The 22,311-nt window shown below is 39.4% G+C and overlaps 1 protein-coding gene across 1 annotated transcript in view; it reads right to left on the bottom strand.

The window, feature by feature from the left end:
* Positions 1-14,002: 14,002 nt before the first annotated feature.
* The window catches only part of LOC104576804 (F-box/LRR-repeat protein 17), a 180,588-nt gene continuing 172,279 nt past the window's right edge, over positions 14,003-22,311 (bottom strand). The window contains exon 4 of the mRNA XM_088537899.1: positions 14,003-14,140. Within this exon, the coding sequence (XP_088394025.1) occupies positions 14,003-14,140 (138 nt within the window). The remainder of the gene's footprint in view (positions 14,141-22,311) is intronic.

The raw sequence follows: 22,311 nt of genomic DNA, 5'->3' as shown, positions 1-22,311 counted from the left end.
AATTACTATCTATCTATCTGACTTATCTCAGTAAACTGTCTCTGTGCGAGATGACCATTCGGAGCATCTACACCATCATCACAAGCCGGGAACTACTTGTTTACGTTCCAGTCTACTAGCGCTGCCGGCAGTCACGTGTTTTCGTATTAAGCCATAACAGGACAACGTGGTGGCTTGCCTTGCACTTCTGCAAAGCCGAACAAAAGGGAAAAGCTCTGCTCCAGGGGGTCTGCCAGAGAACAGCGTCGGCCGAGCTGACCTGCTGTCTACCAAACTCCCTTCCACGAGCACAACCGCTGGCACCCCTCGCTATGTCTGAAGGGGCTCACACAAAATGTGGAAGCAGAAGGGTTCCTTTTTTTTGCAGGGGGATGTTGTATACTGTCCTGAAGAGGACAGAATAGAACTAGAGAAAGATCTGGGGGTTTTTTTCGGGTTATTTTACGTGAAGTATTTCTAAAACAATGGCACATGTTTTAAAACAGTGCTGAGTAGCACCCAAGTAGCACTGGCCTAAATGGCAGTCTCCTTCCCGCCACAGGCCACCGAGTCAACAAACCTGGGTATATTCAGAGCATTTCAGTCAATAAGAATGCTGTGCAGCCATAAGAGACCCCTGTCTCACAGGGGGTCCCACAGACCCATTTTACTCCTGTTTGACTTGGTGCAGCTCCAGAGCAGATCCACATCATTAGTGGAATTAATCAAAATACATAGCGTTACAATCTTCGGCAGCATTCACCTATTTGGAGGCATGTTCTCTTTTTACCTCATGCGCCTAACTTCCCTTGACAGCAACAGGAGGGGATTATAGACATGGAAATGTAAAGACTGGTTAATACTCTCCCCCATGACCTTTCCAGGGCCATCATTTTTTCTCAGGCTGACCCCTCATTATGTTGGAAATTGTAAAGAAATCACACGGTTTCTGTTGCTTTTTCTGTTCGCTTCAGGGACTCTGGACATTTGCCCTAAGTACATTTTGTTAATAATTACGATGAACCTATTCTCAAAACCCACATCGTTCACAAAGAGGAGAAAAACACCAAGGAAACCCCAGCTGGTGTGGGAGGCCAATGCGCAACACCAAGCAGAGCCAGAGCTGCCTTGCCCTTATCAACACACAGAGATAAAAATCATTCCTCACACTTTGAGACAAAAGTAAATGGCAGTTTGCAATGTTAAGAACCCCCGTGGAAATAAGATGAAATGAGACGAGTCTTCCAGACCTGTGAGAAAAATCAATCTGATGGAAAATTGACAAACTTGTTTAACGTGTCGGCACAAGATCCGAGAGCTGACCCGTAGAGACCTCCACTTAGGCATACCGTGAAGTTACTGTCAGTTCTCTTAATCTGTTCAATTACACAACAGGATCTCAGAGGGGACTTTTTACCAAACATCACTTTAAATTAACTTTTCTCCTTCGTGTTTTAAACTTCCAGGCCTCTCCCCCCACTCCTGCCACCAATCTTTGCAGCTCCATGGGCAAATTATTAAAAAGCCCTATTGCCAATCAGTGAAAATATTATGGAAAGATCTGCTTAAAATTTTGATTAGAATGAGATAAGGTTATACAGTTAAGAAAAACTCCACCTCTCACTGTGGCCAGACTCACCGCCAGGATAACTTCTCTAAGGCAAATATCCATTGCTTGTTTGATTTCACGGGTGTAGGATGAGTAGCACACATTATTTTCATTTCATTACGAGTAAGAAACTGTGCCCTCTATGTGTGCCATAGGCCACAGAGTGAAATCAGAGGAAGTTTTCAGACGGAAAAACTACTACTGTACCAAGCCTGCCCTAAGCACCCATCTTCTGCCCCTCTTTTTCCCTTCAGGAAACAGTGGAAGCAAATCTCGGATGGAAAGATGCTGAAGTATCCAAGTGATCAAACAAATTTTAAGTTTTAAGGTTAATAAGTTTTAAGAAAGGGTAGGATGTAAGGCTGGAAGACTGAGCTCCAGCTGGTATAGGAGAGGGATGGCACAGCAGGGGTTTTTCTTTTGCGTTTTTTTAATGCAGCTTTGAAACAAAAGATTCATTCCCCCACTCCTAAACTATGGCATCCAAATTCTGTAGTAAAGGATGAAGAAACTGAGTGCAGAGACAGAGCAGCAGGAATCTTATCAGCTAAACTCAAGTGCCAAGACTCATGTAGATTAAGGAGTGTTACAGCGCAAACGGCCAATAATATTATTTAGTAGGTTCATTCTTAGTAAAATACAGAAGTACTAGCAGTGACATAGTTTCATTTTAATTAGCAAACCTCAAAAGGAGTGTCCCAATAACTGTAGTAGTTTTGTTTGCTCTTAGTTTGGATGGGTTTTGCTGAGGAATTCTTGGTCCCATTGACTTCCGTGGACTTAAGCTTTAAACTAGACTCTTCCTCTATCAAACAGATTAGAGTACAGGAAAAAAACTTGATAAAATAATAACCAAAGTAGAGAATGACTGGATTCTTTTGGAAAAAAAAAATTGTCCGTGGAGCATGAACGTTGTACAAGAGATTAGGTCTGCGAAGGCAAAACAGAAAGTAGTATCTTTGTTTTCCTTTCATGAGGGATTAAGTGATTTTATACTGTGCTTGTTAAAGCTACAATATGAAAGAAGAAGCCTTTACTTCAGTAGCAAGATAAAATACAAAAAAGCATCAAATATAGGAGGTCCCTTGTTGGTTATTTTTATATTAGAAGTAAAAGTATTAATATTGTTATATTCTCAACAGCTCTTGATAAAACAAAATACCATCAACTGCTTAAACAGATAGTACTTGAAATAGTTCTCACCTAGTTGGTAGTGATCTGAAGACTTAGTTGAAGGTTACTCCTTTGCAGAATCCTACAATGCCACAAGAAATAGCTTTATTTTAGGAGGGGAGGATCATTCTGAAAGGTTTTCTCATGTATAAGTCTTTGGTAAAGCTCCTTAGGAACTGTTTAAAATTTAAAAATTAGTATCAACACTTCTTCAAAATCCTTTTTGACATGAGGAAGACCTTGTTGTTCTTTTCAGCATCATACGCGTTATAAAAGCTGTGCTTCTCAATGAGAAAGGTTATGGGTCCTCTTCAATACCTTTTCAAAACCTGCACCTGTTCAGCTGCAGGTTTTCCTGCCCTCATTTTCACATACCTTCCTCCAGCCTCCTCAGCTGCTGGGCCCAGGTCAAGCTAGACTGAAGAGCAGACGTGTTGGTGAGGTTTTACTGCGGCCCGGCAGCGCGCAGATCCCCAGATCGGACTGCGTACACACAGAGGAACGAGTGAGACGTAAGCAGCAAGGAGATATAGATGTCACTGAGGTTACAGAGACCCAAATTCAGGATATTTCCCTTCTGAATGACTGAAAAAAATGCCACCTCTCAAGTCTGATCCATTGATCCAAGCACAGAAGTGGTGTATTACTGATTTCAACAAGTAGCTCCTGTGTATTAGTCAGCTGGAAAGTATAATAAACACCATTAAACACTATTAAAAAAACCGAGGTCGAAGTGTACTCAAAATTAGAATGCTATCAGCTCTGCCTTTTTACAAAAGCCTTTTTACTTTTTTTGTAGGTGACTTAGAGCACTGAGGTCGATCAAGGAAGACACACTGATACTAAGTATTAGTACTAACGCTAGTACAAATGCTAATTATTAACCAGTGAGTACTTAGTGCTAGATATTTGCCAAGGAAAGGAGAGGGAACAACAAGGGAAAATACCCAGCAGATGTAACTAACTAAGGCATTAAATCCAGATCTCATTATAAAATTGAGCATTCTAACATATATAATGCACATATAATACCTAGATTAACATAATGACAATGAAGCACCCCTCATGTTACATTTTCACTGACATAAAAGTGTTAAGATACTAACAATAGCTTTCCCAGGAAGTGGCTTTAACTGTACCTAAAACAATAAACACTGTGGTTAAAAAAATCCTATGGAGTGGCTCAAGGCAAGTCAATAAATTAAAAAACAATCTTCCCGATGTATCTGCCAAGGTATTTCACAGGCTATTTTGCAGACAGCCTAAGAGGAAGCAAGATTCACATATGACTTGTTTCATATTTATTTTCATTAAAATACTTGTAGTTTTTGTCTGGAAAAAAAAATCATCCCAGTGTCAGACACCATCAAACACTGAGAGGGATGGGCCGGTGGTCATGCATGTGGTTAGGACAGCTTTATCTATGCTTCTGTTGGTTCAGACTTCTCTTACACCCGCAGCGAGCCAGATACAGATTCCTACAGCCTTATCACAGTAGTACGTGGGAGCTTTCAGTTAGATTTCCAGAATGCCTCCAGGACTTAGTTCACCTAAGTCACACGGAGGTTTTCAAAATTCTTATTCCTCATCTAACAGCAGGATCAGGCTGTGATTCTTATCTATTAGGCTACCATGAGGCTAAGCATTACCATATAGGGCCATTATCCCTCCCTATTTTACCTCGTTTTTCTGATTCATGCGGTTCCCTCTCCTGACACGTACGTGCTACGGAAGTTTTCTTGGCCATTCTCCTCCCCGAGGTGCACTGGGCAACTGCCCAGAGCACAAACAAGCAAATAGGCCTGTCCTACTTGCAGAGAATTTCCCTTCCTTTAGTTCTGCCTTTGCGATTTCCCAAACATATTTTGCCATGCTGGCGAAGATCCTATGTGAGGCACCTTTATTTCTGCTGCTTCACAGTCCTATCCTCACGCTGTAGTGTTCGAAACCATGGAACACTTAAAAGGGTTGGGTGCCTCTCATTTGTTTTCTAATGAATTCAGATGTAATATTTTTCTCCCATTTTCAAGAGTATCAACAGAATTGCTTTTAAGAAGTTCTGCAAAAACATATAAAGGTCAGAAAGGAAAAAAAAAAAGTATTTGAGAGCTGATAATTATTTCAGTACTTAGCAGCCGCCTGCTTTTGCTCAGCTCTACCTCTGCTGAGGACTATTCTACCCACAGAAGATTTACACAAAATCTATATTTTTCTGCGGCAAAGTTCTCAAGCATAATTTACTGCACGCTCTGGCTGGAATAGCTCTCGAGCCTTCACAGATGCAATGCCAGTGGGGAGCTGCTGTGTGCGATCCCACTTGCCTTGCAGATAGCTGGGAGATGCGATTGCAAAACCCAGCACTCACAGACAGCTGGGAATTTGCGACAGTCCCCAAAGGATGCTGTGACCACAAACCAATGAATGGATTACACTGATCCATAAATGCATTTTTATCCTATCTCTGGTTGATGCAACACAAATATTCTTCCTACCGTTAACTATTTCTGAAGCTGTATGCAGGAGAACATAAAGGAAAGGGAGGGATTCAAGCAGAGAGGCCATCAGGTCATTTGCTTACACTAACAGCTAGCAGAAGACTTTAATATCTGCCCCAGTGCAGGATGTACTAAGCACAGAGATAACTTTAATCTCTGCTTTCAGAAATGTTGCCTGAAAACTAATGGTTCATTCAAACTACCAAGGGAAGTGTTGACAACGACTGCCACAGAGCAGAACAGCTCAGCGCTCAGAAGAGCTGGAGGGAGGAAGCTAAAGGCTGGAGCTTTGCAGCAGATCCCTCCCCTCTTGCCGGTCCCTTAGGTCCCCGCATGGTGCTGGTGGCCTCAGCCGGCCCCTGCTCCCCTCATCCCTTCCTGTGTCCCCCTTGCCCACCAGGATGGGGATGGCTCACGGCGCCCTGTGACCAGCCGGCCTGCAGAGCCCCTAGTACTGCTGTTTTACCAGAAAAGCATAACCCAGGGATCACAGCCACATGCTGAAAAACACACAGCACCAAGTCAGGGCGTGGAGTGGGGTGGAAATCCTACCACCTGTTTCCAGACCTTTCTTTATACTCCAGTTCATCCCTGTCACTGGCTTTAAGCTACATTGATCTGAAGGTGCCAGAGTTTCACTAAACTGCCACTGCTTCTGCTTCTTTAGAGATTTTGTATTAATCTTTGGTAGTGTTTTTGCTGGGCATTAGTCTCTATTTTTCTGTAATATAAAGTATCATACTTGAAACCCCCTGAATCACTTCCTTTGTTTTCTGTTGAGAAGTTCTTAGAGGCATTGGGGTCTTAGAGTCCTCTTCCCATTACTGCTGATGCATTAAAAAGTATATATATATTTTTTCAGGTGCAATCTTTTTGGGTGCCCCTAACAATTTCCAGGTGCATTTTCTCCCTAGTGTTCCTTTGCTGTGTCTCCCTTAAAGATTTTCTTTTCCTGTTGTCTAACTTGCTCATCATCTCCATATATGAGCATCTCTTACAGCAATTAACATTAAATATGCTTGGTTATCATCTGTCTCTGGAAGAAGTACATAAAGCACTTTGCTTTGTGTAGTATGTTTACCCTTTGCAAAGTATAAGCATTATTTTGCCGCATATATTAGAGAAAAATTACACAGCCCTTACAGCATAGAACTGTGAAGTCTGTATCAGTTCAGGACTATGCTTTGCACAAGATGCTTTACTAGTGTATGAGAGGATCCAGCAAGAGCACCTGTTGACCATGGCCTGAAACCGCATGAAGACAACCTTGTAGTGCCTCAAAGGGAAGGCCCGAGACCTTGACTGAGCCTCAGCGAAGCCAGAGCGAGGCAGCCGGACAGGTTAGCTGTGCTCACAGGAGCCTGCGTTGCTGCGGCCTCTCCTGCAGATTTCTGGGCTGGCTGGTGTTTAAAAGCAGCCAAAGCTGCAGCACCTTGCTTGAGGGAACATAACGAGAGCAAGAGGTCGTGAAATTTGCAGTCCAGAAGCCTTTATAATGTCAGAGTAGCTCAAAATGCCTCATAATCCAGGTTGCAACCTTGCAAAGAAAAGAGGTGGCAATTAAGTAAAGGGTTATGGAGACTCCAAAAACAAAAGACCAATAAGAGCAACAAAAAATCTTAGCCCGAGTTTCCTTTTGGCAACTGTGGAGAGGTGGCTGTTATAGAGTTCCCTTATTCCACTTTATAGAAGTGTCTCTAGTCAAGCAACCACAGCTGCCAAGAGGTGCTTTGCCCATTTATATGTAGTAATATGAGCCCAATGCAGTTACAGGCTGGTTCAGAGGAACAGCGGAGCTATACAGCAGTTCTTTGGCTAGTCAGATCTTCTGACTGCACCTGTGAGCAATATGTGCGAGGACACCAGCAATAAATGAGGTGAGGAATCTCAAATCATCTAGTCCCTTCATGTTCAACATGTTCAACAAAAGACCAAAAAACTAATAAGCAGCCTACACAAAGCACAGGGCAAATACTCCTGGTAAGAAACATTGTTCAACCAACAGCCAAATAGATTCATCCGGCTAGCTGGACCTTTAACACTGCCACCATTTCCTGCTCTTTCTTCACTGAAAGCAGAAACTGTTGACTTCATTCCTATCAGGTACGCAGAATGTAACATGCTGTCATGCTGTAACATGAAATGCTGGAGTTCTCCAGCTGAGCTATTGCACAACATCTAATCTGTGCGATAGTTTTATTTCCCTAGCCATTTTGTGTTTTGGGGGCCTTTTTGAATACTATTAAATTCCCAAAGAGATATCAGCAAAGAACATAACAGCAACACAATAGTAATTGGACCCTTTCATTTAAAGTCTTTGTTTGAAGTGTAGGTATTTGGCAAATGTTTAAGTTACTTACCTTATAGTTACAGTTTAACTGAAAACATTTAATGGAGGAAGTCTGTTTGGCCTAAATTTTCTTGGCTGTAGAATAAACAACTTAGTGAAACTTCGGAAATTCTTCTCATTAACTATTCATCCTGGTGTGTAGTTATGAATGCTTTTCTTGTGCTTGCTTGAATTTGAATATTTGAAATTGAATACCTGCAAGCATGAGGTATAGAAAATCCTTCCTAGCTATCTGAGAGAGAGAGAAAAAAAAATCACCTCAATTTTTACCTTTAAGACATGGAATTACAGTATTTTTCATTTGCTTTGGATTTGGTGTGCAACATGCTTTCTGCATTTTGTTTCTGCCAAAAAAAAAAAAAAAAAGGGGAAAAAACTGTGTGCGGCTGTTGGATCAATATGCAGCTGCCTATAAAGCTCTGTGCTTTGCTCTGCACACACCCCTTGTCAGCTCCATGCCACTTCCCGGGGCGAGACTGACTGGAAGCAGAGAAAAGATGATACAGTAGCTGGAGAACAGTTAAAGCAGAAGAGATTACAGGGATTTGGGAGCTTAACCAAATATTTACCAGTAAGTCCTTGGATTAATTTTGATGGACTTTTGCAGTTAAATGTCCATCACTTTTCCTCAACAGAAGTATACACAATTTTATGAACAGGAATGTTTATAATGTTTCAAACAAAACTGAAAAAAAACCCACATGCACACAATATATGTTTCACTGCTAAGCTGAAAGTAAGCCTCAGGTTTTTTGGCTTGCAAACCTGATCCAAGATTTGGGCAATTTTTTAGTTCTTTCCAATTCTTCTCTTCTGCAAATTGCAGGGAGGAAATTATCTTTTAAAACATAAACAGCAAGTTTAGTGAAGCATTTCTACATACTTCTCAAACAAAAAGAAATACAGTGTGATCAAGCCAAAACAAACTGGAAGCAAAAGAGGAAAATAGTAATTGAACCTTCTATACATTTTCCAAAAATTCTTAGAAAGTTGAAAGCCCCCATTTTTAAATTTCAATTATATTTGGAGTCTTAGTATCAAGATATGAGATAATTTCAGTTATGCTTTTGTGTAAAGAAATTATGATACCATTCAAGAGCTAATGCTACTTCTTCCTAACAGATGACTTTCTTACAGTGAAGTTGAAAACGACAGTACGTTTGCAAGATATTTACATGTATTCTAACTTTACCAAGGACTACCTAGGTACGGGAATCCATCAACCTGACATCTTTAAGCCAGCTCTAATGTTTATATTGTTTCCCTACTTGGTAACCACAGCAGAAAAGAAATTACAACTCAGAAAGACACAGGGTGGGAAGAGGAAATGGAGAAGACAACTCTTAAGTCATTGAACATATTTTCTACAGCTTTCCAGAGGAAAAAAAAACACAAAATATGAAGAAAATAAGAAGAAAAATTTTCTAAGTATCCACCATATTTCAGTGAAATAAAGCCATTCTTGCCAACCATTCCTGGTTATCCTACACCAAATCTTTGAAGTGGTACCAATCTATGAGAGATTGCATGCTCAAGACAGGAGCATCTCCCAAACAAGTCTGTGATTTGAAAAAACCTGTAACTCTGTAATGATGCTCCTAAATTTACCAGATTTTTTTTTTAACCTGGAGGTTCCCATCTGCCTCCTAAAAAGAAGTTTTGGACCCCTGATATATTTTGACATACCTAGCACATTTGTGGCCTGGTATCTTTCTTCACGGGTGTGTAAATTTCACTGTTGTATCAATGTCAGTGAAGCTCTGTATTTTTCTTGCAAATCTAGTTGGCCATCAGTAAGGCTCCCCTGGAAGCCAACTCAGACACTGCAGGAGCAGCATACAACTCCCTTGGCTCTGACTTAGCAATGCTGAAGGAAACTCCACCTAGCCATCTATAGCCACCCTCGGCTCAGTTTCTCCTCATCTATGAGGATTTTACTTTTCAGAAAAACTCACTTTCTCCAGACTGTCTAGTGCTGCATAGAGCGCGTGCTGAAAGAAGATACCTTAGCTTTGATTTGGCAGTTCGCTAAAATTCCTGCTCACCTGGGAGTCTGGACAGAAAAAAAAGCATGAATCTGTGTGCACAAGGCCGTGGAGCCATTTCCCCTGCGGGGACAAATCCCATGAGGACAGTCCCCTCTCATCGCCTGCGACGGGCTGAGAGAGGGTTAAACTGGCAGCCAAGTGAGCAATTCAAGTGGGATTAAAAAAGAATTAGATCTGGATTTAGAATGGCGAATGATTGAAAATAAATTGTTATCTTAAGAGTCTACGTGCACATGAGGTTATCTGCTTGACAGCTCTACAGAGACAGTGGCTTTCCTGGGAAGGGTCTGGTTTTCATTGTCTCTGTAGAGCCTCCAACCCCAATGTTGGCTTCTAATCCTGGATTTGGGCTTCTACATGCTTCAGTAACACAGAGGAATAAACTCCGTGTGTGCATGCTGTACAAGAGCTGCAGAATGAGGCCAGTCTGCAGGTGGGACAGAGGGAGCAGTGTAGATCTGCAATCACAGAATGCAACTGACGGGCAGGGACCTGAGGTCAGGTCCCCCTCACAAACACCTCCTGAAAACAGGGCCAAGTTGGAGCAGGCTGTCCATGGCCTTGCTCTGCTGAGTTTGGATATCTCCAAGGGCACCGGTACCATGTTTCCAGGCCAAAAACCATTGCCAAACCTGTTCCAGTGTTGGACTGTCTAAACTGTGAAGACATTTTTCTTTTTATCTAATTAGATTTTCCCTTACTACAATTTGTAATCACTGCATTTTGTCCATCCACAAGGGAGCTCCGAAACATCTCACAATGTGTTTTCTCTGCAGGCATCCACCAGTTAGCCAAGACATCACTCAGAGCTTGCTTTAGTCTTGTCTTTGCGGTTTCAACAAATACAGCCTCAAGATATCCCCAAGGATGCAAATTCTGAGCTATCGCAAGCCCTGAGAGAATGAAGAATCCTACAGGCAAGTTTCAGCAAAGACCTTGAAGGAAAAAAGAAACTGCAACAGTAACAAGGGACTGACAGAACCTAGGAAACCTAGCTTGGAACTTGCCTACAGGTTTTTAAATCCACTGTAAGTTTTGAATCAGGTAGAATAGAGGTATTTTTGACTTTTATAAGGGACTCTTTCTCTAAATTATGGTTACAAATTAAAAAGCATGAAGCACTGTCACTAATCTCTATAAAAATAACTAGAAAATGGACTTTTAAGGAAAGTAAAGATCTGTCTGTAGCAGCAGTGTAGTTAAAAGACCATGTTACATGAGAGAATTATCTTCCATGAGAAAATTTCAATAGGTTCATTTCAAATGCTAAAAGTCACAGAAAATATTGAAATAGTTGCACTGAGATTTATGAAGAAGAAGTTTGAAAGGATCTTTCGAACTTTCCTGTTGTCCTTCCTTCCTAAGTTTGAAGGATCTGGAGGTCGTCTGGTCCAAACCAACACTCACAACACGGCCAGCTTGGATCCGGTTCTTTAGGAGTGTGTCCAGATGAGTTCTGCATTTTCAGGGAGGTAGACCCAAGCAGACAGTTAAGCAGCACAGATAAGCAGAAGACATCATTTTTTTTCTTCTTTTATTGCAACCCATTGCAAGGTCAAAGGTTTCACGGAAAAATAGAAACTTACAAATTGTGTGAACTCTCTTAATGCACCCATAAAAAGATATTAAATGAAGAACGACTAAGAATCTGCACTATATCTGCAATATAACCCACTGGCTTTATTCTGAAAATACTGTTGCCATTTTGGAGTAGATATAAAGTCCAGCATTGTACATGTTCACATGAAGTTACGGTATTTCAAGCAAAAACTCTACCTTATATTTTTTTTCCAGATAATTTTTTTCATCTTCATTTCAAAAAGTCTAATAAGAAAACATTCAACACTATCAGTGGAATTACTCTGAACTGCTGCTTCTGTTGTCAAGAATTACGCTACAGAAATGAACATACAGTCCAATAGATTTATGCAAGCATACTAAACATTTTCCAGGTTATGCTGCACCAGACCTTCTAGATTAGTAAAACATTTTGACAATAATGGCAAACTTCCAGCTGAAGCTTGAGCATTTCATATTTTTGATTAAAACATTGTAACCTTTCTGAAGACTGTCCAGCATTTTGCACTAAAAACATTTCAATCAAATGATAATACTCTAAAAGTTGGTGCAACTTCAGACTGAAGTCTATAATTTCACTATCCACCTGCCAAAATTAAACCACATAGAATGCGATGTGACACACAGAAAATAAACCTTTTTTGTATTTACTCTGGGTATTTTCCTCCATGCGCTATATTGCAAAACAGCTTTTGTATTAAAAAGAAACAAAAATGCAAGTAGGGTAGCCTAAAGAGTTGGGGGGACGCATGTGAAAATCAGTGCAATGGGTAGGATTGATAATTTACTGGATGTAAGTACTCCTCTTCATCCTGAGAAATTGCTTCCAGAGTTTACCAGTTAGTCCCTGATCCTGCAAAGCCTCTGCTTGGAGTCTTTTTTAACGGCCTTTGTGAGATCAGCAGTCCTTGCATTGATAGACTTGTTCTAAAATAATAACCATGCAATCAGAGGAATCCTCTCACCAACTTCTACTTACTCATCTGAATTTCACAATTTAGCAACATAACAGCATAGCCAGAGGAGACAAGATCATAAAAAAAACAGTACTTTTTTGGTAGGATATTTAAATATTGTCTGCTAGCTCATTTCTGGCAGGTGGTATCTTCAATTCAGCATCGGACTTTACAAAGCGGAACCGGTTATCGGTGTTGAGTTAAAGGTAGAGCACTGTTGACTCACCTATAGTATCTCCAGCAGGTCGAGGGAGGTGATCCTGCCCCTCTACTCAGCCCTGGTGAGGCCGCATCTGGAGTATTGTGTCCAGTTCTGGGCTCCACAGTACAAAAGGGATGTGGAGCTGCTGGAGAGAGTCCAGTGCAGGGCTACAAGGATGATCAGGGGCCTGGAACATCTGCCCTATGAGGAGAGGCTGAGGGAGCTGGGCCTGTTCAGCCTGGAGAAGAGAAGGCTGAGAGGGGATCTAATCAGTGTCTATAAGTACCTCAAGGGAGGCAGTGAGGAGGATGGTGCTGGCCTCTTTTCAGAGGTGGCCACTGACAGAACTAGAGGTAATGGCCACAAACTGAAGCACCAAAAGCTCCACAGGAACTTAAGGAAAAATTTCTTGACAGTGAGGGTGACAGAGCACTGGAACAGGCTGCCCAGAGAGGTTGTGGAGTCTCCTTGTCTGGAGATCTTCCAAACCCACTTGGATGCAGTCCTGTGCCACGTGCTCTAGGTGACCCTGTGTGTGCAGGGGGTTTGGACTAGATGGCCTCTAGAGGTCCCTTCCCACCTTAAGCATTCTATGATTCTATAACAAAAATGGCAAGGCGCAAAGATTTAGAAATCTGTACAGCATAAACCATTTTAATAAACCAAAATAAAACCAGAAATCATTTCTGCAGCTCAGTAATAGAAGATTGTCCATGAAATATCCATTCCATCATTATCATTAACTAAGATTTCCATTCAAAATAATGATTTATGCAATTACCAAAACATTTATAAGAAAATCACAAATCTTTGCAGATTTTCTTATTATTTTGCATCTTATAACTCCTGGAGTAGCTTTAGTCTAGGTAAATAATAAGCATCGAGTTGAACTCCCAGATTCAGCACAGGCCTATACTGCTCAATTAACGCTGGTGCTAGCACTGAGTTACCATTTACAAACCAAAGAAAATGCACGTGACCAAGGCAAAGGAAAGTAAAGAGAAGAAAACAAGCTTAATATATTCTATAACTTCAACCTATCCATAGAACTAGTAGGAACCACTAGAAGTATCCACTTCAAGAAGTCTGCCAAAGGCTTTTATATCTTTTATGCAAATAAAAAGATACAATGCATTTCTGAAGTTTTGCTTCAATATTAGTATAGTTATTAGTACAGTACATCAAAGTCAGTGTATAGCTGTTTCCATTTTACTGTAACTTGTGTAAACTCACAATTATATTGCATCATAGGAAAGGTTGCAAACCCTCTTCATCTTTGGGGACTTGCAGATTTTTTAGAATAACAATTTTATATTCTGGATAGTTAAAAGTATCTATAGGCTACACCACAGTCCAGTTTGCCTCCCACAATCTCCAAGAGAGACCAAACATAACATTTTCATCATGAAAAAAATGAGACAAGAACTGGTTTTAAAAATAAAAGAAGACAGAGACAGTTTGGGATAAGTGATTTCTCAATATATACTTTGTAGAAAAAAAAAGGACAAAAAGGAGGTTTAAAGCATTCCTGCAATATCATACAAACAAGATCCGCAGTTCCCATGCGCTGTGCTGAGCACAGCAGCGCGGAACTGTCGCAGGGGCAGGGAGGTTAGGAGGCCGTAGACATGTTGGGTGTCCAGCCCATTTGATAAGCCCGTTCCAACGTCCTCTTGCAGTCCTGCAGTACAGTACTGAAGGTGATATGCGGATATTGCTGCACCAGCTGCTCCACTGTGGCTTCATTCACCTGCAATTAAAGATGAGAACCCATGATGGACAAAAAGGCCAAGAGATTATCAGATTTCAGGCTCCCGGCGGGGCCTGCAGGGTTGGGCTCTCCACTGCTAGCACAGCTCCGAGCGCATTTATGGCACCGCAAAAGAACAAACAGGAAAAAACAAAAGGAAAAAAATACACTGAAAATCCAAACAAACAACCACAACAGCTCAGTCTTATTCTAAAGGGAGAAGTCTTACATTATACACTCTAGTAAAAACTGTTGTTTCATTAATTGAAATGGAAAGCAAAAAGGAAAGATAAATAAATAGCCTTTAAAAACAATTTCATTTAAAAATGCAACAATGTTTAACAATTAAACTATTTTAATTCCATGCTCCACTCTGCTGGCCACCCACAGATCCCAACCTCTAATTATTCCAAGTAAAACCATCTCATTTAACAGGGCACAGCCTGGAATAACAGATTTCTTTCTGTGCCTTGAAATAGAAGTGTATTAATTCAAACCCCCTCAAGCAGACAGAGGTTTGAAACATAAGATTCTCTTGCTTTTGGAAAAAGAAAATGATTGCATCTTTGCTGATTATTAATTAATTTATGGTGTGATGATGATACTTTCATACACACGAAGCAGTAACTCCACAACCTTATCAAAATGAACTGGCATTGCAACTATTAATGTGACTAACAAAAGAAAAAAAAAAAGAACACAATTTTATATTGCAGGAACATCAACCAGTAACGTAAATTGAAATTTCCAAGGTTAGATGTCTTTGCATGCATCACAGGTAGAAATTTTTTATTTTAGCTGTTTGGTGGTGTGAGGCCAACACTACGCGAAGGGAATTGTGTGCAGAAACGGTGGGATCAATAATTAAAACACGCAAGCTTGTCAGGTCACGGATGGCCCTCCGAAATCTTAGACATCAAAGGTAGCACCTTTATTCTTGATTAGACAAGGCAATCAGACAAGCCTAATTAAACCTAACACCTTTACAATTGCAGTGCTGTGAGGGGATTAATTTGTCAATTATTTTTAAGCTGATTGCAGTTCATATCACAGAAGTAGACAGCTTCCTTCATCCTTTAGATAAATAAAAGATTAACCTAAGAACCATAACTTTTAGGTAGATTTCTTTGAAATCTTTACGGAACACTTGGACCTTTTCAAAAGCAATGATGTTGCATTTAAATCCTGAAGAACCTAGATCTTCAGCATTTGGATGGAAGGATGGAAAACTGATGTAGTTGCCTTTCTTTCTTCCCAGTACCCACATCCAGGGACAAAAGTTAAAAATTAAATGTTTACCATCATTACAAAGATCCATCTGGGGAATAACATTTTGAAGCACAGTGACCACAACATCTAATAATATTTTTGTCCTTAAAAGATAGCAAGGACTGCATCCTTCTGAACAGTGATTGCATCCAATGACAGGGATAAATGAAAGGTTTAATATCCAGTTCTTCTACTTTGATAATAGAAACACTCAATCTTCATTGGAGGTTTCATCTAGCTGAGACAGACTTCGATAGAAAACCAGTTTAACCTCCCTTCAAAGCACATGCTGTATATTTTTGGCAAATAACTACATTATAGTAACATCTTCCAATGCTGAAAAACAAGAAGTGACTTTTAATAAATCGAAATGAATTCAGAGATGGCATAAATCTTCTAAAATATTTGATATTTATAGGTGAACACATACTTTCAAACTGTCAGCAATACTTCATTGAAATACTGGTTAGGAGGGAAGAATCATCGCAACAGTATTTGTTACTTTTTGCGTATTCAAAAACAGTTGGGAACCTGTTTAAAATCTGTGGTGCAGGGAGCCACAGCAGCTTATCAGGTTACCATTTTCATCTTATGCGCTTAAGTGGTAATTCTAAAACACCAGAACTATAAACCTGCTCTCCTTGTCCACAGCAGCTTCCTAATAGTTACCTCTGCCAGAATGAAGATACTTAACCATGGACAGCTGCTCATTCTGCCATTCCTAAACAGGAAACTAAAGAAGGGATATTGCTCATCTACTAGATAGATGTAGATATTAATCACAGAGAGAGGATATTGCACTTGGACACACATCTGTTCTGCTTTTCTTGTTTGATAGCAGGGATATTACAGAATCACAGAATGGTGATTCTGTCTTGATATTAGTGTTTGCTGTTGTACTAATATCATCTGATATTGTACCTAATTGTAAAATAGCATAGGCAGATTTTCTATCACAGGAAACCAACTCAGAAAATAAGGCTGTTTTTAATAAGGAGGGTGTTCAAACACATAAGAGATGAAAACCATGGGTTCTTCATATCCTAGTATCTTTGACTCAAAACTGAACATATACATGCAATCAATATGGCTCATGATGCTCATATATGACAGATTAGATACTACAATAGTCTCTTTGGCTCTTGAATTGGAGATGGAAATTTCTATGATCTGTAGAGTCATAAAAATCTCCTGTGGGAAGGAGAGGCCAGAGCTTGAGAAAGAAGATGTTTGCCTGCCTGGGATAAGGAGCACGGAGGCAGCTGCTCAGCCCGGTCCACAGGCAACCCCTTCCAAAAACCTGTTGAGGCCAGCCGCTTGGCCGGGCTTGTAGCCAACCTAACCGCAGATGTCCTCCAAACTAGCTCTGGAGATCAAACACCTGGAAGTGAGGAAGAAGAGGAGGAAGGCAGGACCCTCAAATTGAAGGCTGGGACCCCCGACTGGCATGTGCGCCTGCGCACCCGGGGGGAGAGTCGCGCAACTGAAGGTGGAGTTTGTACCTCCCCTGGGCTGCCTCCTGGGTCGGACTGACCCTACGTGCCAGGATGCACCGGGCAGAGAGAGGACAGAGCGGAGAGAGCTGGGGGGAGAGGAGAAACTCCTGACTCTGAGGCCTGCGCTGTCTGTGCGGGAGCCGGTCAGCAACTCTCTCTGATCTGCCAGCTCGAGAGGATGTTCGGGTCCAGATTGGCAGGTATCACCTCATGAGTGTGATCTGTGCTTGGCTTCTTTTATGTGCTTTCACCTGAACACATGCTCGATGTAGTCACCTCATTCTGCGTGATTATTGCTGAACCCTGAGCCCATCCGGAACAGCTCTTAAAAACTGTGAAGAGATCTTGGAAACGTGGAAATACATTTAGCATTAACCATTATCCCTGAGTTTTTCAATATGGTCATTACTACAACCAGTATTTAATAAAATTATTACTAATTATTATTACTTCACTAAACGTGAGAAGTTCTTTTTTTTTTTTGATATGGAGTGCCAAACAGAATAACTATGTTGCTCACAGGTTTGTAGGCAACACAAATACAATTGCTTCAGAGAGCATGACACTGAAAAAAAGTGTAGAGTTTGTAGGTAAAATTGGAAGCAAAACAAAAGGACACAGTGAAACAAGTGCAGAAATAATGAATAGTGAGAAATTATCCTAAACATATAGAGTCAAATTTAGATTATGTAGAAGAAGAAGAAAAAAAAAAACAACAAAAAAAGAAAAGGGTACTATCTGTCAGTTGGAAAACCTATATGAATTTCAAAATGAGAAAAAAAAATGAATTTTAAGTCACAAGTGATTCTCTACCAAAACAAACAGAAAATCTGTCTTTTACCAACAGGGAAGTCAATCAAACCCTAAACTAGAGTATTTTTTTTTGTATTTTAAACTTTCCATAATACTAGACTAAAATAAAATACAAAAGGCAGAAAAACAAAGAAATCAAGAAAAATATAAGTACTTACTTAGCTAAAGAATAAGATAACTGATATCTACAGCAACTTCCTTGGTATCCTTGTCATCAGTTCCCTTAATTGTAGGATTAAGATGCAGAGAAGACTGATATCTAAATCATTAGAACATGAGCTTTTGCCTCTTTGTTTGGTTGGTGATAAAACAGAAGCATTGAATGCCAGCCCCAAAATAAATTCATTACATAATCAAAGCAATTTTCCTTTCTGAGTTTCAACAGTCCTGTTCAATGAATGAAAAATAAAAATCTTTATAACTTAATATGCTTTAAAATATTGTATTTTGCTTCCACAGAACTTCCATTAATCTTCATCTTTTGAGTTGTCAAAAGGAAGACTACTGGCTGAAGATAAACTAGTTAGATTATCTGATACATAATCATTCATTTGAATTTGAATAGCCCCTTCAATTATGGTTTTAACACAGAATGAAAGAATGCAGTTTTCACCATTAAGAATCTAAATAGGTTTGTGTGATCTTTGCCATCAAATAGAAGAAATAAAATAACAATGAATATCGGTTTGAAACTTTTTCTTGATGAAATAAAAAAATATTCCAGGCCAAAGAGAAGATTCATTTTATATAACTGTCAGAAAAGCAAAGGAAAAGATGCGTTATAGAACCTAGGAGGAGGAACTGATGTCCCCTTTTAACTAGGTTACCTACAATGCAAAAGCCATGATTTTGAATCTTTTTTTCTTAAAGACATCTGAACACATATCACCTATTTCCCAGGACAGTATACTTGACTTGTGACAAACAGACAGTTGGGCAGACAAAATTTAAATATTATTTGCATTACATAAGAAAGCTACTTTATTACATGACAATTAGGGATTTGGCTGGCAAAGACGAATATGAATCACCAATCTAGTCTGTAAAATAGATCAACAACAACAGAACATATGTGGAAGACATCCTTGGTCTACATTAACTTCGTTCCACTAGTAGGTACACATGTAGCATTGGTCAAATACTGAAGGAAATGGGAGATCCATGCCTCAAATTCTTTTTCTCCTTTAGATTAAGTAAGTGATCTGTCTACAGTAAAAAAAGTGAAGAAAAACTCTCCAGTCTGAAAATCTTTTCCCAAAATAAACTAACTGGCAAGTGTGATCAACTGACAGTATCGTTTTGGATCAATATGCTTATTCACTCAGATCTTATATCGCTAGAATTGCTGCTCCAGTATGACTGCCAGTATTAGTGGTTTGGTAGGCCACCAGCAGCTGCCACAGAACTCCCAGCCTCCCCGAGTTGTCATGGAAAATCCGTAACGCAAGCATAAATAAGAACTTGGTAATTTTCAGGTTTTGCTTTCAAATGTGCCATGTCATCTGGCAGAACTCCAGTGATTATTTCAGTCCATTTTTCTTTCATTTCTAGCTTCTAAATTAAAGAGGTTCTAAAGACACCAAACCATTCCACAGGGAATTGTTCAGGAGAAATGTCTATTTTTCTTTACCTATTGCTTCCATTATACTTCCTTCATGGATCTTATTAAATTCAAAGGACTCAAGTGTTCCTAATCCTGTCAAGATAAATTAGAGTTTTCAATTGAGGCCATCAGTAGAATTAGAGATTTCTTTTTAACAAGGCCAATAGCCTCATTTGCAAGTGAGAACCAAAACAGAAGTTTAGGGACTTTTCCTAAACAGGACTTTCCTAGTTACTTTTAGCTAAAATGCCTTTAGTTGATACAACGTTCAAGAGCGCTTTTCTTTTATATTTTAATAACCTTCATAATCTGTATCAACATTTCGAATTAATAACTGACATGAATGAGAGGTGACCCAACATAATAAAAATAAACTCTGATATAAACTCTGATACATGCAAAAAAGAAAAGAAAAAAAAGATAAAATTACTCTCTTCACAAAACACTTCTGAAAAGATACTGGGATTTCAAAACTACGAGGGCAAAGACAGGGTATTAGAAAATTCACCTGGGCTCCTTACTCGTTGGTAGTATTACAAATGAATGGATTATTGCAACTATTTCTTGCATAACATCAGCTCACACAAACCAGGCATGTGGCTGATTCTGGACAGTGCTGACTTCAGGGCAGTTGTCTTCTGCCTGCAATCTCTCTAGGCAATAGAGCCTCACTGCAAGTCACAGGAAGAATTAAATGCATCTTCAGTCATATAATTTTACAGGCTAATCGTTAATCAAGAATAACAAACAAAGCTATAATACAATTAGTGTGCAGTACTTGTACAAAAAGGTATTAACAGTATGAAGAACAGTTCATTTTAGAAATTAAGTCCCTGTAAATAAATTTAGGGGCATGTTAACAAGTGAGAAGTAACACTCATGCTGAAAGATTTTCAGTGTTGCTGTGAAGATGATGTTTGATAATAAAGGTCAACCTGGTAGAAACATGATTTCATTTCTGAACAAAAAGATTCAAAAAACCAATATTGCATCAAAAAATGTAAATTGATTGGATCCAAAATAATTTTATTAATATGCTATTGAAAATTTATTCATGCCGTGATACTGCAACATTCAGGGCACTGATGTTCTGTGCATTATTCTGTTTCTGTATACACACAGTAGTATTACCTGATAGCCCAATTTGCATGTAATGGATAAAGAATGAATCCATAGTCATTATGTGTACCCATAATCATAGATTTCAGATAAATTCTATTTTTCATTTTTTTCCAGCATAACATTAAAGTCCAAAACATACACACTTGGAGTCACTAAGTAAATTCATATACACTTTCTTCTCTAAGTTATCGTTTGCTTCCTCAAGTCAATGTCTTATAAAAAGTGTACTTAATAACAAATGTTTGACTTTTTTTTTTCCACTAATAGTTGAATGAATTATATTCTCATGTGGCCCAATTATAACTGTTGCCTGTAGCCATAACAAAATTAAAGATTTCTGGAATCGTTTGTGTGAAGTGCACTTGATCAGCTAAGGCAGACATATTCCACAGAGTGTAAATGACTTGCCTCATGCCCAGGGGCAGAACCTTTGTTTAGGACTTTAATAAAATAACAGCACTATGTATATTAGCACAACATCGTATAGTCCAAATAAAGTCCCTTACTATTTCAACAACAAAAAAATGTATTTTGGCTTAATGGATACTGTTATTAGAAAAGCTATGCATATGAAAAGACTGTATTTGTGGACTCATAAACAATGTGTCAAGTACAGTCTTTTTTCCAAATATCGACATACTATTATTATCATGACATTCAACAACTTAACTGTGTACTGGAAAGACCTTAGTAGTTCATCTCCCATTTAGAGTTGGAAAGAGGAAGAAGAGAGGCAGCTAAGCAGAAAAAATATGCTATTTTTTCTTCTACGGGGTAAAGTGAAATAAGTGGAATACACAAATCTTGCAGTATTCAATGACAGCTCGTGGGGAGGATTTCAGAAAATGTAGCAAGGCTGCCTGTGGAGTAGACCCCCTTTAAGTTCTTTGCCTAAACCTCGGTGGAGAAGTATCAGCCTGGAGGGATGAAAGATTTTGTTGTGGTTGTTGACACAGGTGAACGTTATTGTCTCAAACTACCAGTCCCTGAGTGATTGCTGCCGTCTCCGAGAGGAAAGCGTTACTGCAAACTCACAAAATCCATTTCAGGTCTCCATGAGTTTGCGTAGTTTTTTTTGCAAGAGCGACTGTCTCAAGGCCTGTTGTGCTAGTCATTACTGCAACGCAGTATTGAGTATTAAAGTCCTGTAAGTGATAAAGATTTTCGTTCTCGGTTTTGCTTGTTTTCTATTAAATCAGGGAAAACAACTCTAAAGGAGTCTTTTGGGGAGGCTGGTGGGTTTGCTGATTCTGCTGATTTCCATCAAACTTCTAGATACTTTTGCATAAAAATATTTCCAGCATTCATAATTATTACAAATTAATGAAGAAAGCATGTGTGTTGCTTTGATCTTATCTATAAAAAATACAGTTCATAAAAAACTTTATCCAGTGAAATGACAGTTTTTTTATGTAATAATAGGTAATCTTTCAGATTATCTTCTGCACAGTGAATTAAATTTTGAGTATTTTTCCTGCTAGGTTAACAATAATTTGAGCACATTATTGCAATACTTGTCAAAACGAAGACCTGAAAAATGAAAAGAGAAATCATTCTCAAGAAAAATTTGTCTGATAAAAATAATTGGAAACTCCTGGGGACACTGCTTCTAAAAAATGTTCTTTTTATCCTAAAAATGCTGACTATGTCAGACTGCATTTTCCCTTAATAGTTTGACTTTACCCTAATTTTGAACCATTGATTAGCAGCTGAGCCCCCATCTCTTATTACAGGAAGACATGACCAGGTGGTTGTTTTTAAACCACAAGAGCAGATTCATTAACTTTGGAAGACTCTATCTTTAGCCCACTGTCATATATTGCTAAACAACTCAGCCTGGAAGATTAAAGTGTTTTGGTAAAGTACCA

The sequence above is a fragment of the Tinamus guttatus genome, unplaced genomic scaffold (assembly GCF_059628265.1).
Source record: "Tinamus guttatus ecotype Peru unplaced genomic scaffold, ASM5962826v1 Tinamus_guttatus_pri_ptg000884l, whole genome shotgun sequence".
NCBI classification, from domain to species: domain Eukaryota; kingdom Metazoa; phylum Chordata; class Aves; order Tinamiformes; family Tinamidae; genus Tinamus; species Tinamus guttatus.
The sequence above is the reverse complement of the archived record's forward strand: the minus strand, read 5'-3'. Positions and strand labels throughout refer to the sequence as shown.